This window comes from Takifugu flavidus, chromosome 16, assembly GCF_003711565.1.
Source record: "Takifugu flavidus isolate HTHZ2018 chromosome 16, ASM371156v2, whole genome shotgun sequence".
In the NCBI taxonomy this organism is placed as follows: domain Eukaryota; kingdom Metazoa; phylum Chordata; class Actinopteri; order Tetraodontiformes; family Tetraodontidae; genus Takifugu; species Takifugu flavidus.
This window is the reverse complement of record NC_079535.1, coordinates 3,786,147-3,800,976: the sequence shown is the minus strand read 5'-3', so window position 1 is coordinate 3,800,976 and position 14,830 is coordinate 3,786,147. Positions and strand designations below refer to the sequence as shown.

The following is a 14,830-nucleotide window of genomic DNA, read 5'->3' as shown; positions in this document are numbered from 1 at the left end:
AGTGGGGAACACGAATAATGATTGACTCATCCGGCGTAGAGATTATTTTAAAACTTTCGTTTCAGGCGTCCAAATATTCAATTAATGTCGCGCTTCGTGAGAATTAATTTCTGGGATATTTCTGGAGCAGAAATATTTTGAATCATCTAATCACCAGGATTAAAAATCGACGTTTTCTGTCTTTATACAGGCAGCGGAAACGGGGGGCGAGGGGTGCCTGGGGGTCCTCCGCCATCCATAAACGTCCAAACTTCTCACGCCTGTAACTAATACGCCTCTAATGGGAGCATTAGTTAAACCAACTTGCGACCATCGCACCCTAATTGCTCACTTTGTATGCAAATACTAGACACGTTGTTTGGGCTGAAGGAGGAGGGAGGTGGGGGGGGGGAGAAGGAGGAGGGGGGGTTGATGATGGGACGGCCTCTGTTGTCAGTTGCCACCCAAGACGTGATTCAGCTCCAACAATCACTATTATCTGTTTCCCAGTTTGACGATACGCGACGAATCTGTAATGATGACGAGTGTTTCCTTCACGCATTGTTGACGGGGGTTTTTTCAGTTCCACACCTCCATCATTGGGCCTCGGCACTCCAGCCATTCAGGTAGCGAGAGGAGGAGGAGGCTTTATAAGCGGGCCAGCCTGTGGAGAGCTGTTTGTGTAAACACCGAGCCGCTGTTTGGACTGCGCGTAAAGGAGGAGACGATCCGCCGCGTCCTCGGATACGCTTGCTCTGTTTGCGGCTGGCTTCTTTTAACACGCTAAAGCAAACCAGGACGCCATGGCCGCCCCCACCAAGTTCAGCTTTTCCGTAAGGAGCATCTTGGATTTGCCGGAGCGGGATGTGGAGGCTGCGCCGCGGTCCTCTCCGCTGTTCTCCTGCTCCTCCCGCTCCCCGTACACAGCCTGGATGGAGTGCGACAGAAGCCCCTGTATCTGTGAGTACAGCGCACATTTCACCACTAGCATGTGTGCAGTGTTTATTTCTAACGGTGGGCTGTGGTAAAGAAATTACCTTTAATAACAATCAATACATTCTAACATTAAAATAAGACTTTATCCAGATAGAGATATACGCACCCGATAGATAGATAGATAGATAGATAGATAGATAGATAGATAGATAGATAGATAGATAGATAGATAGGAATCAAACCGGACTCACCTCCATCTGTTCCTCTCTGCAGCCTCTGATGAAGGAGGCTTGGAGGCCTCTCCGGACTCCACCAAACCGGACGATTCGTCCCTTGACTCGGAACCTGACAAGAACAAGAAGAGCAAGAAGCGCCGGGTGTTGTTCTCCAAGGCCCAGACTCTGGAGCTGGAGCGGCGCTTCCGTCAGCAGCGGTACCTGTCGGGCCCGGAGAGGGAGCAGCTGGCCCGGCTCCTCAGCCTGACTCCCACCCAGGTGAAGATCTGGTTCCAGAACCACCGGTACAAGATGAAGAGGGGCCGGGCAGAAGGAGGACTGCAGGACATGGAGATGCCGCAGTCCTCCGTGCTGCGCCGGGTCGTGGTTCCGATCCTGGTCCGGGACGGGAAACCTTTTCACCCTTGTTTACTGGACCCGGAAAAAGCGGCGTGTCTGCCGGGGTCCCCGGCGGCACCGTTCCCCCTCACCTACTCATCTCTCCAGCATGCGTCCCCCGTTGGCCTCCCTCCAAGGTACCAGCAGCACTTTCACACCGCGGCGGCCTCCAGGTTCGCCTGGAGAGACTTTTGGAGCGACTCGGTGCATTTTAACTCCTTCAAATGAAGGCCCGGTCCAGCGCACGGACTCGTTCAGGATTGCCGCAAACCTTCTCTGAATGTTGCGCAATTCAGGAGCAACTTAAAACATTTTAGACTTTAATAGAAGGATATTTTGCACATTTTATTTTATGTGTGTTCGTGACTGTTTTCTTATAAATGCTGATAATGTTTCAGGCCTCCGTCTGTAGATGTTTAATTCTCCTCTGAGATCATGTAAAGCATAGACTGCATTTGTGTAACCTTTGTTAAGACAAATAAGGTGCATTATAGACTTAAAGCAGAGATAGAAGAACTAGCCTGAGTGTTTTATTTTTGTCATCTTTAAAGATATTTCCTGTAAAGGTTATTTTGATAACAAGATTATTAATAAAAGTTTCTTAAAATGATGAGAGGTTTGCTGTGTCACGCCTTCTTTCTTGTAAAATCCCTGATGTAGGATGAGCTGCTCAGTAAATCGGTTGCATTTTGATTAAATTTGTGAAATGTTAAACATGTAGCGGGTCAGGACGGGGGCCTGGAGGCTTTTCTGATGTTAAAAAACTAATTATGCAGCCAGAAGCTGAGCAAACATCAGCCTGAGAGGGACTGGACCCAGTTGGGCATAAGAATGCCCAGTAAACATCACAGCCTCCCTCCTGTTGTCGTCTGCTTTTCACTTTGATTAAATTATCTTTTGTTATTCTCACATAGGGGCTGAATATGGACACTGAGATGTGTGTAACTGTTGCAGGAGCGGTCTAAAAGAGAGACAAAGGAGAGGTTTCGATGATCTTTGTCCACCGAGGAGTTCCGATTTTTTGCAGAATCAGGCAGATTTTGCTGATCAGTGAGAGAAAATCAAGTCGACGGCCCCGTTAACTGAGGGTCAAAATACTTCCACGCCTCCCGATATTACAAAAAAAATTCTGCCCCGGTGTTTAAAATCGCATCTGTGATTTGTGATGAGGGGGGTCTTCTGTTTTCACGCCCCCTATAATGTTGTTTGCTCGTCCTGTGACCCTGCAGCCCATCGTCCCTGTCACCTGGCCCTTTGTCCCCCGGGCTGGGGCCACCTTGTATCACATATGGAGGGGACTGGCCGAACCCCTCAGCCCGCTGCATCTCCCCTGAAACACTCTTTTTGTCTGCGTGTCTCCCACTGAATGGACCATTGTCCCGCAGCCAAAAGGGACTGAGACAAAATCTTTAGTGTTTCAATTCCCGTGATGTTTAATCAGCCCCTGCGACAAATTTATGAGGTTTAAGTGCACAATGGCGTTTTAGAGCATCTCGGGGTTTAAGGGTGACAAAGACAGGCTTTTAGAGGTTGCCATTGGTTTTTTAAGTTGGTCAGAAGAATTGTCTGAAAAGGATGGGCTGGTATTAGCCTGCCCATCCTATAGTTTTACTCACTGCTCTGTCCCCAGGGGCCCCTTTCAGCAAAGTTATAAGGTCCATAAAACCGGACCACAGGAGGAGTTTCATCCAGACGGCGCAGATACACATCAGGCCTGAACGGCCTTAAAGGTTCCGTTTGGCCATTTTTGCTTCATATTTCTGCTTCACTCGTCCAAACGGAGGCAGCAAAAACTGGATTTAGCTGATGCGATAAAGCGTTGACCTCGTTTCATCAAACGGCAGATTATCTGAGGAGATGGGTCACTGGTGCACATAAAACAGGTTCACGCCTGTCGTCATGTCAAAGCATCAAGACAAAAACCAAAGCGTCGTCCCTTTAACAGAGAATGACGGTGAAAGTGTCACACGTCAGCACCGTGTTTGTGAGGTCACACAGTGAAGCGCTCCACCCTGCAGAATTCTCTCCATTTCATGTGAGTTAGAAAGACACCATCACTTTAATAAAGAATAAAATAAAGGTCGAAAATTCTCAACTCTTAATGGATCTCTCTGCCACTGTTGCCAAGGTCAAAGGTCATACCACAGCAGTGATCTATAAACATAGTTTCTAATTGGACATTTTACAGACTGAATTTACTAACTTGCTGTGTGTTTGGCCTAGATTTTTCTTTACAACTACTTTAGCTTGTTTATTATTTAATTAGGTTTTTTTTTAATTATTGCTCTCGACCGTCTTCAGTTAGTTTTTAAATTTCTGATTTTTTTGCTGATCTGTAATAAATGTTATAATAAAAAAACATGTTATTCTAAGAAATAATTACAAACTATTATCACAAGGGTAAACTATAGGAATAAATACAATATTTAATTACAAAATAGATGGATAAGAGCAGGCGTACCGGAGCGAAACAAATTACAGTAAATGTAGGTTATGTCATATAATGTAATATTTTAAGTTATCTTAATTTAGTTTGGTTTTATTCCTTTAAGCCTTATTTGGCCTTTACTTCCATGTACATTGCTTAGTGTTTTCCCTTAAATATTTCTGCCTCAACATATTTTTGAAAGAATATATTAACAACTATATATAAAATCATAGCCAAAATGTTTTTAAACTAAATCATTTAAATACAAACAGATTTAAACCATAAACCAGTGAGTATAAATTACTTAAAGTAATTTATCCAGACAACTTTTATTTTGATCTTTTTTCTGCCGATTGAAATTGTTCCTATGACACAAATGTCCAGTAGATGGCGCCACAGCACACGTCATCACCTGCCACAGGGCGCGCGACAGATGGAGGTGCGCTTTTAGCTGCAGGTGGCTGAAGACGCCAGCAGAGGTCGCTACCAGAGGACCGAGCTGCTGACGGGATGCGGTGACGCGCGGCGGCGGCGTGATCCCGCGTCAGCAGAGGCGGTTAATGACGTCACTTCAAAGGAGCAGAGACCAGGAGGTCACCGCGGGTAGTCTGGCGTGAGATGGAGAACAGGTGCTTTCTTTTCTCACCTCCTTGACAACTTCTCCCCCTCACGCAGCTCATTTCCGGGTAGAACAAGACTTGATGGAGGTTGATAGAAGCAGGAAAATAAGAAAGAAAACTTTTGAAGGAGAAATATCGGAAACTTTCTGAGCAGGAAGCGAGAAAATGATGCCTATTTAGTTTGAATTTTAAAAAGAGTGTAGAGGGTTTATTTCAAATTGAAGTTTGGTTTAATTTAATATCAGCTTCATCAGCAAAAGAAAACAAATAAAAAAAATATATATAATTTTTTTTAAAATACAACAACAACAATAACGATGATAATAATAATAATAATAATAATAATAATAATAATAATAATAATAATAATAATAATAATAATAAATAGTTTAACTTTTTCCTGTAGCTGTTGTTCTCTGGCGTTCTGCTCGCTCCATAAACACCAGCCTAAATCCGGGTCTGTGGGTAGTCTCGAACCTGCACAGTCAGTGTCTCATTATTCTGCAGAATTACTAATTCTGAATTAGCCCGAAGGTTTGGACTAACTGCCGTTAATTGGTCGTAATAGCGGAGTGAACAGTGAAAAGCTGATTGAAGATTTCTGGTGACATTCCTTCATTAAGGAAAACATAAGCGAGATTTGGTTTGGATGCAGAAGCGTCGTCATTTTAATTACCTGCGATTATGTAGCCGCGCGTCGCGCGCGCTGCCGCGCAGCTACCACCCAAAACAATTTAATGCAAACTGGAATGTTCAGGTTGGGGCTCCATGATGTGATAATGTGGTCGCGCTGAATATGATTAAAAGGCAGCGGGTTGCTCCCCCAAGCAGCGGCATCCACGCCTGCAGCAGGCCGCGAGCAGCCGCTGATCCCCGCGACGAACCGGGTCAGTGACCCGCACGTCTGCGGGGCTCCACACGCACACAGCGCGGGGGCTGCGGCTGCTGCGGCCGCGTCTGTGGGTAAAAACAGAATCTCGATGAGAATCTAATCGGTGAACCCGAGATATAAACACATATGGAACACTACCTGCCAGCGGAAGACGCTGTGTTTCCTCAGTGGCGGCTCAGCGGGGTCACGTCGGCTCCACCTGCGGGCTTTCACGCTTCTGATGGGGGCTTTTTCTCCTCCATCTGCTGCTGCTGGAGTAGCAGCCCAAAGATCTATCTGATATCTGCAGTTTTTCCATGGAATAACCAGTCAAAGATCAGGAATTTACTATTTTTATTTTAAACTTAGCAGAAAGCGATTAAATCTGCGATCCATTTATACTTTTCCAAAATAATAACGTAAGAATAAAATCATTTTCTTATGATTATATATTAGTAATAATGGAAGAATGTGCGGTGATGCCATTCTGGAGCCCAAAGCAGAAGGAGCCGAGCGTAAAAACGGGAGACGGCTCCTGCCCCCAGGTCTGCTGGATCTGGATCCCCCAGGTCTGCTGGAGCTGGATCCCCCAGGTCTGCTGGAGCTGGATCCCCCAGGTCTGCTGGAGCTGGATCCTGCTTTAATGCTCCTGTACAGCGTGTTGGAGATGAGACATGATTGGGTTAGACCGCTGCGGCTCCTCGCGCATTAAGGCAGGATGCTACTGAGGGCTACCTGGCGTTACTCCGCCGTTCTGAGAGTACTTGAACCCCGTTTACTTCATACAAGAGCCTCTTTTACTCCAGACTCCGTTTTGCTTTTTTCCTTCCCTCTTGTTTTGTTTCTTCCCAGACGAGCATCTGAATTTAGGTAGCGCGTCCAATGGTGTCAAAGAGGGGGGGGAAGAACGTGAGGGTTAATCATTTACGCAGCCACTTAACGCGCGGATGTGTATTTATTTACTTATCAGTATCAGTCAATTTCCCTCCCCGCAAGTGCACTTTTGCATGTCTGAGTACGATAAGGCATAACACAAACAATCCTGCAATCACTGACTGGAGGCCTCTCATGGCCATTAAAAGTCAGTAGTTCAGCCGAGGAGTGGTTCTCCAACTCTCAAGTCCATATAGGCCTCCTTTCATCAAGAGGCCCTCGTAAACATCACTACAGTTAATAAAGAGCCTTGTGGTCAGCAGCCTGGAGGTGCTGCCGCCTGTTTATCAGCGGCCACGGCGAGGCACCGACTCCAAACGCGCCCGCGGCCGCCCGTCCGGAGCGCGCTTGCGTTTCTGATCGCGCACGGCGCTCCTGTTATTGTTAGTGGGAGGGGAGCGCATATCTGGTAGGTGAAATTACGCTGCGAGAAAAGAGGCTCGAACTGTTTGGTATTGTTGCCGATGCCCCGCCTCTGATGGCAGCCTTAAACCTGGCACCCAGCTAAAACAAACCAAAGCCAGCACCGAGCTCTCACTCAATTCAATTAAGGCGGACTTGAGGCGCTCTCGTGCGTGTTCATCTAGCGGGATCGAGGCTGAGACAGCAGGAACCGCAGAGGCTTTGGCCAAAAAAAAAAGGAGAGAGAAGGGGAGATTGCCTTGCCTTCTAATTTCTCCCTCTCCAGCCTCAGAACAATGTCGATGAGCCCAAAGCATACGACTCCTTTTTCTGTTTCCGATATCTTGAGTCCCCTCGAGGAGAGCTATAAGAAAGTAAGTATGGAGAATAACAACTTGGGGGCACCTCTCACTTCTTACCGGCAGCCGCAGGTCTCTCAGGCGGCGATGCAGCAGCACCACATGGGCCATAATGGAACTGTGTCTGCGGCTTATCACATGACTGCGACAGGTGTCTCTCAGCTGTCACACACGGCCATGGGGGGCTACTGCAACGGCAACCTGGGCAACATGGGCGAGCTGCCGTCCTACCAAGACGGCATGAGGGGCAGCACAACAGCCACCGGCTGGTACGGAGCCAACCCGGACCCGCGCTTCTCCACCAGTGAGTACCGGCGCGTCTCTTATCACCCTCCGCGCTCAGGCGTTCCTGTCTGTTGGCGCAGCTAAATACCAAATTGACAACTTTTTATTTCTCATGGCTTGCTTTGTTACACACCAGACCGAGCGCAATAATAATAATAATAATAATAATAATAATAATAATAATAATAATAATAATAATAATGCTATTATTAATCATAAAACACGCGTTCCGTCTACAGCATTTAATTCGAAGTGGGGAAAAAACACATCGCGCTGCTTTTTATGAGGAATTTTCGTTTTTCTAGGGAGAAATTGTGTATTGATGATTTTATCTAAGTGTTTTAACACGTTAACCTTAGTCTGTTTGCGACCTTTAGTGCTGCTCTTAAGAGTTAAAGGGTTTGTTTATACAGTTTGACAGGTTGAGAATGCGTGAATATGGACTTTGATACACGCTTGAGTCAATGAAGGTTATGAAAGCAGTTTATTTCCACTCCACTGTTGTGATTAATGTCAAATTAAATTTCCGGGTCGGAATTAAGCCTTATACGTTTTTTTCTTTATTTTCATTTGGTGCAATAAGACGAGCGCTGCAACGGTCAAACTTAATTGGATTTGTCCCCCCCCAGTTTCTCGCTTCATGGGCTCGTCGTCTGGCATGAACATGGGCAGCATGGGCAGCCTGACCTCCCTGGCTGATGTGGGTAAAGGCATGGGCTCCCTGTCCAGCACCCCGAGGAGGAAGAGGCGCGTGTTGTTCTCCCAGGCGCAGGTCTACGAGCTGGAGCGACGCTTCAAGCAGCAGAAATACCTGTCAGCGCCGGAGAGGGAGCACCTGGCCAGCATGATCCACCTCACCCCGACCCAGGTGAAAATCTGGTTCCAAAACCACCGGTACAAGATGAAACGGCAGGCCAAAGACAAGGCGTCCCAGCAGCAGATGCAGCAGGACAGCGGCTCCTGCCAGCAGCAGCAGTCCCCGCGGAGGGTGGCCGTGCCGGTGCTGGTGAAGGACGGGAAGCCGTGCCAGGGCAGCGGCCACACGCCCACGTCGTCCTCGCAGAACCACCACCAGCAGGGGGGCAACGTCATGATCATGTCCAACAACACGTCCGGCCTGGGGCAGCATCAGAACCAGCAGGTGGGGAGCACAGGTCACTCTCCAGACTTGGCGCCGCATTCATCCAGCCCGTCGTCTCTGCAGAGCCAAGTGGCCGGGCTCTCTCACCTCAACTCCCCCGGGGCCGAGTACGGCTCCGCGCTGCAGTGCTCGGCTCTGTTATATGGCAGGACGTGGTGACAAGAGGCGACGTGTATGATTTAAAATCCTTTACTGAAGAGAACAGAGCCTTTTTTTCTCCCCCTGTCAAGACTTCCCGGCGTCCCGGTCGGCCTGCGCGCGTTTGAGCAGAGACGCCTCATCACGCAGCTCTGGTCATTTTTTTTTTTTTTTTTAATGGAAACGTGAATTTAATCACAAGGAGAGGAAAAAGGCCGCAGCCGACCAGAGACTCTGGATGTAAAAGTCATGGAATTATTTATGTAAATTATATGAGACGAGAAGAATCGGCAGAAAAAGTGAAGTGAAACTGCTGAACAAACAAACAAAAAAAAACTCACAAACACACACATTCTGATTTATAATAGAATTTAATGTAAGCTGTAGTTCTAGCCTGCATATTCTGAGAAAATGTTTGAATTTTAGCTATCTGTTGTACAAAGTTTTTGACGCTATCGCCAGTTTGTTGTCGTTTCGATGGTATTTGTACGTTTTATTTCTTTGTAACTTATATAGATATTTGACTCACAGCAAGACAGTCCTATTAATAAATTATGTAAACCAGATCGTTAAGTTTATTGTGAAATATGTTCACAGATCAACCGAGACTAATAAAACACATTATTATTATTATATTATTATTATTATTATTATTATTATATTATTATTATTATTATTATTATTGGTCCCGGGTGACTTTAAAAAAATGCTGTTTATTTTTAAGGCTTGAAAATAGCTCTCTTATCCAACATGACATCCCTTTTGCTCCGTGTAAATTGGCGCAGGCTCGCTCTCATCAATAAAGCTGCCGTGCGCGGCCGGCGGGGTCAACACGCGCGCTTTTGTCGTCCTGAGGTGTGTCGACATCAAACGCAGCTCATCGATAAAAAGAAATCCTTCTCCAAACAGCGCGTATTCTTCTCTGCGTCGGAGCGGAGATATCGGCTGCTTTGTTTATTATCAATAATTAATCAATGAATTGAAAGGAAACAAAGAAACGAGCCGCTGTCAACTTCTTGGCCGCGCAGGTCGCAGCAGCTTTGCTCTCTTTTAAAAAAATAGGAGGATACATAATCTGTTTTATCTATCCTAAAACACAGTAATAAGCAACACGGAGCCGTTCATTTTTTCCTCTCTAAGTGGAGGTTCTGTAAATATGAGCTATAATAATCATTAGGAACTATTGTCCCGTCATTTAACTGCGCACTGGGTATTATCTGTAAACAGGGCGGTTGCTAAGAGACAAAGGTAACTACAGATAATTTTACTTTACGGTTCAAACGAATTATTGTCTATTCTGTGTCGTCCTTGGGGCTATAATTTCAAATGGTTTGACAAAAATAATGCAGATGTTTTGCGGAGCCGCAGGTTGGGTTTATTTATTTATTTATTTATTGTGGGCCTGATTTCCAAACAGTATATTTTTGGTCCCACCTGACGCGGCAAACTTTGACGTTTTACTCACCATACAATGGTTTTACTCACCATAAAATGGTTTTATTCACCATAAAATGGTTTTATTCTCGCAGCAGTCTGACTTCCTAAATCGTTTTACGCCAATTGAGCCGGTTTCTTTCTGTTTTATCGCACGTTCCGAATTTTAAGAATATATTATTGTTTTTGCGACGACCTGTTATATTTTTATGGAATATTTTACAGAAAGAACAACCATTTCCACAACGTTCCTTGGCTCCGACAGATGAAATGACTCAAGCCGAAACTCCTTTTTTTATTTGCAGGAATAAACTTTCTTTGTGTGAGAAACGCTTGTGCAGCGCCAGATTTGCGCGGGGGTAAAGAAGCCGTTGGAGGATTTCCACGTCCCTCCATCATCAGAAACTGTCTTCTATTAGGTATTTTGCCGGGCTGGTTTTGTTCGGGGAGAAGTGAGAAGTTCGGGATTACATTACCATGTCTTTGGCGCGGTGTGTGGTCTTTGTGCGCAGCTTGTAGCTGTTGAGAATGACTTGTTGGAAGCGTGTGTGCTCTCATCGCTCTCTTTTGTAGAAACCCACAGTGGAACTCCCCAAACCCTCCTGGCTTTATGCTGGACTGGTCCCCGTGAACCCCAAGCAATTAGTCCCTAATCTCAAGGTAATCATATTTGAGTTAGGGACTGATGCTGAATTTTATTCGCCTGTTTAGCTTCAGTGTCACTCCAGAGTTCCGTGATGTTTTAAGATGTGAAATAAATCACATGGTTTTAATCAAATATAGGCTGCTGAAACGTCTTATATGCATTTTAAAAAACAGTGAAAATACTTTAAATACTTTTTTTTTTACAGTGTAACCTAAATAAAAGGCAAAAAGGTCACATCTGCAGTTTCTTTCACTTCTCACTGTAAATATCAGCAGCATAAATCAGCAAATCAAGCAGTCAATAAATTTACTCACTTCTGTGGAAAAGATATTCCGAAAAGCAAGAGCCGCTTTTCTTTCCTTTGGAGCAGTTGTCCAAGGTAGCGCTTTCATAACTTCCGAAACAAATAGGACAATTACGCAGCCACTGCAATCACCCCCCCACCCCCCGTTTAGAATAAGAAATCTTTAATTGTCCTGCGTTTATCTGCTTCTTGAAGCCATTGTTGGCAGAGCGCAGAACGAGGGGCATTTGTGAACCGCAATACTTTGCATGCAAAGCGGAGCAAGAGATGCAGTAATACTTGACCTTTCAGCATAATTGTTGCAGGCATGAAATGCAGCATTCACAGCCGCCTGAGTGGAGGCTGTTCTGGGCCCGATGAACAAAGTGCATTTATACGTCTGCAGGGTTCATTTGGCTTTGTGTCTTTTCAGGAAAATTTCTCCCGGACCGTCTGTAATTTATCTCCATTTTAATAACAGCGAGGCGGAGGAGAAACGGCACAAATTAGGAAATTCCTCACTTCAATACCCGACAATCAGAGCCGCGCCCGGCCCACCAAACTTGCACATGTTTATCGGCTAACAGAGCAGGTCTTTAAACGACATGCCTACTGGACAGCGGGGTTTTCTTTTCTTGCTCAAGAGCACTTCAGAGGGATGGTGATTGATGTGGGGGCTTAAGCTGACATCTGCGGTCAAAACCAACGGTAAGATTAGAGAAAATGGGAAACCCATCAACATCTGTTCACACACACACAGAATCAGGTAACATCGGGTCATTTGATGGGGAGCAACGTTTAAAATATGATTATATGCGATTAGAAAGACTCTCGTCGGCTCTACATTCAAGTTAAACAATTTATTTGTTACTCTGCCAGTAAAAAGCTGTTTTGTCTGGTTGGCCAAACTGCAGAAACTGCACATTTTGAGGAGAATGGGGATTTTAGAACAACTCTGCCTGCATAAAATTGACGCTAAATTTCAAAATCCAGGTGGAACGTAACTGGTGGGCAGTTATAAAGGGTTGGAGTCGTAATTGGAAAGCATTAGTGGTGATATTGGAACGTACCTGCTCTGAGAACTGAGCCCTGTGGCACCTCTGAACAAGTTCTCCTGATTCCTCCCACCTGTCGGTCAGCATCTGAGGACTCTGGAGACACAGAGAGCCACTTGTGCAACCCTCGGGTCGTGTCATTTTTTATTTATTTATCATGAACTTTGCTAAAACCAGACTTTAAATCACTGAATTAGCATCTCACCAGGCCTTGTGTTAGCATAGCTCTTGCTGTGGGACGTTTGCAGCGATATTCCAGCCGTTGTAGTCAGCCCTTGATTGGCTCTCTTCTTCTAAAGTAATGAAGCACTTTGGTGGTTGTGTCCAGCTAATACAAGTGCTGAGATTATCACCACTCATCAGCTAAGTGTGTCTGTTGTAGCACTTCTGCACTGACAGATCACGCTGACTCGTTTAAATTACGATAGCTTCAAGCTTTGAATTAAAGATCAATTCCACAGTTTAATGATGAGGGAGACATTTAGGAGGCTTCCATTTATCTTCATTTTATAAATCTGGGTGCAACTTTCCAGCACAACCCAAAGTTTAACACTCAGCGGGGACACGTGACTTTGTTTGTTGTTTTGAAATCCCTTCTTACCGTTGTAATTAAAGTCTTAACATCCCATTCTGACTAAACTTTAGCTTTTCTCCATTGCTCCCAGTCTGTCCTCACCTCCCAGCATCTTCAATGGAAAGTTTTATGTCGCAGACATATTCACAACCTCACCTCAGTGAGCATATAAAGTCTCACTGTTCCCTGTGCTCATAAAGTAAATATTAGTTTTTCTTTGTATAGTTACGCCTTCTCCCGATCACGTGACCTGCCGATGCTCTGCTACATGTACACTCAGAAAAGAATTCAGGCTGGGTACAAAAGGTCCTCACAGAGACTGCAATTCACGAAAACGCGTGTGCACGCGTGCCTTTGACCCGGGAACCAGTCGGGCTGTCATGTCTGTGTACAGTACCCAGCGGGGGTCCTTTAGAAACCAACGAGCCATCACTAACCCCGTTAACACCAAACCCTCCACGGCGACCCGGGCCCCGCTGCTCGCCCCGGAGGCCCGCAGCGCTGACGGCTCCATTTAAAGGAGCCTTTCAGACGACAAGAGCCAAAACCAAGCCAAATTAACCCCGCGAGACCAGTTTTTACCTGATCTAAATGTTTTACCACCAGAAGAAAGACGATGTATCCATTACATGTTTTTTATTTTGTTTATTTATTGTATTATTACAATTCGTATTAGAGACGAAAATAAAAGACACTTAAGCAGCAAATGAAGACGGTTTGGTAGTTTCTAAACATAATTAAAGGATAAATAAAGCATGATTAAAATATTTTTTCTGGGTGGAAAAAAAGAGTTCATCCTAAATAATTAAACTGAAACTGTGGGGTCGACATCCAGGAGTTCATCGGTCAGAGCGGGTTAAAAAGTGGCCCTTGAATGGTTCGACAATAAGCAATCAAGCGCGGACATTTGACAGCTTAATGAGTTCAGGCTGCAATCACTCGGTCTATTTTAACCTCTGAAGAAAAAAGAACGCGTGAGGTGAGCTGAGAAAAGGCGAATCTCGCCCATTTAACTCACAGCAAAGCGCCACATAACTGCAGGTTGATTTAAAGAAAAATAAAATAGCGGGCGGGCGCTGATGTAAATAGGTCCCGGGTATTAGGACCTGTTGAGGCTTGCGCCCTTTGTTAAGCAGCCGCGGGGACGGGGAGGTGGGTGATATTTGCCCCCCTAATGAAATATGCCATTACGAGGAATTCATATGACACAAAAGGGGCGACAGTCAAAAATTGCCCCACTGCTGTTCAGTAATTACATAGTTTGCCCTGGCAGTGCCTTCAGGCAGGTGGCTGGTCCATCATGCAAATGGCTCGGCTGTGCCGACATAATTAGCCGCTGCGAGTCGCTTAAATTAACAATTAGCTAACATGCAATTCTGTGCACAATGCGCTGCTTCTCCTTTTAGGCCGTTTTTCTCCGTGTGCTGTTCCGGTGCTGAATTGCTCAGTAGGACATAGCCTCGCTGGGATTTCTCACTTGGTCAATTTGCAGGCGGAATAAACGGAACCCTAATCCGGGGGGGGAGGGGGGGTTAGGTGCTCTTGATGCTAAAAGGGCATATTTTTTTGCAGAAAACGGCCAGTTTATGTGAGAGTGAACGCTGCGGCCCCGCCGGTCCCGCAGGTTCTGCTTTCCTAACCCCACCGCTGATCCCGCCGCGGCCCACCCACCTACTGCCTCATTATGTCAGCTGCCCTCCGACATGACACGGGAACAAAGTAGACATTAGGCGACATTAAACCCGGGATGGGAGCGGTCAGGAGCCCGTTATCTGCTAATGAAGCCGAACGCATGCGGGGCGATACGCGCGGGGGTTGATCAATGGAGAGGGCTGACAAAGACGGGCGAAAAAAGGGAAATGCAAATCAATTAGAATCGCTGTTTGCTTTGACACCAGTGAGTCTATTTCCATTAATTACATGTTCATTACGAGTAATTCGTGCAGGCTGCACGACAACAACAGTTGTTGCTCTTTATTCTCAGTCTGGCGGCCCCCCAGTTGGAGGCTTTATAAGACAAAAATCCTACATATTAACCGTAACTGGAATAAAAATCAGTATTATCGTATCTGTCCCTCTGCCTCCCTCTCTCCCTCTCTTTTTTACACAATCCCAGCAGCTTTCAGCAAAGG

At 45.7% G+C, this 14,830-nt stretch overlaps 2 protein-coding genes and 1 long non-coding RNA gene across 4 annotated transcripts; 2 read left to right on the top strand and 1 right to left on the bottom strand.

Annotated features, from left to right (window-relative positions):
• The first annotated feature begins 413 nt into the window (after positions 1-413).
• On the top strand, positions 414-2,139 carry nkx2.9 (NK2 transcription factor related, locus 9 (Drosophila)). The gene is made up of 2 exons (XM_057059378.1): positions 414-939; positions 1,189-2,139. Exons 1-2 carry the CDS (start codon positions 783-785, stop codon positions 1,755-1,757), a joined length of 726 nt encoding a protein of 241 aa, XP_056915358.1. The 5' UTR covers positions 414-782; the 3' UTR covers positions 1,758-2,139.
• A 2,112-nt stretch (positions 2,140-4,251) lies between these two features.
• LOC130540319 (uncharacterized) lies at positions 4,252-11,648 on the bottom strand. Of its 2 annotated transcripts, none has more exons than XR_008954413.1 (3): positions 11,101-11,648; positions 5,608-6,097; positions 4,252-5,534 (listed from the first exon to the last, which is right to left on the bottom strand). It is a non-coding gene; the product is annotated as an uncharacterized LOC130540319 (long non-coding RNA). The 2 variants fall into 2 exon arrangements; XR_008954412.1 differs by lacking the exon at positions 11,101-11,648 and adding an exon at positions 6,184-6,373.
• nkx2.1 (NK2 homeobox 1) lies at positions 7,074-9,272 on the top strand. The gene is made up of 2 exons (XM_057059377.1): positions 7,074-7,446; positions 8,057-9,272. The coding sequence occupies exons 1-2, from the start codon at positions 7,080-7,082 to the stop codon at positions 8,725-8,727; spliced, it is 1,038 nt and encodes a 345-aa protein (XP_056915357.1). The 5' UTR covers positions 7,074-7,079; the 3' UTR covers positions 8,728-9,272.
• Positions 11,649-14,830: the final 3,182 nt, after the last annotated feature.

Bases quoted from the DNA above. Each gene is read 5' to 3' on its own strand.
- nkx2.1 (XM_057059377.1), top strand. From the start codon at position 7,080: ATGTCGATGAGCCCAAAGCATACGACTCCTTTTTCTGTTTCCGATATC. The intron at 7,447-8,056 runs GTGAGTACCGGC...GTCCCCCCCCAG, and splicing joins GGACCCGCGCTTCTCCACCA to TTTCTCGCTTCATGGGCTCG.
- nkx2.9 (XM_057059378.1), top strand. From the start codon at position 783: ATGGCCGCCCCCACCAAGTTCAGCTTTTCCGTAAGGAGCATCTTGGAT. The intron at 940-1,188 runs GTGAGTACAGCG...TCCTCTCTGCAG, and splicing joins CGACAGAAGCCCCTGTATCT to CCTCTGATGAAGGAGGCTTG.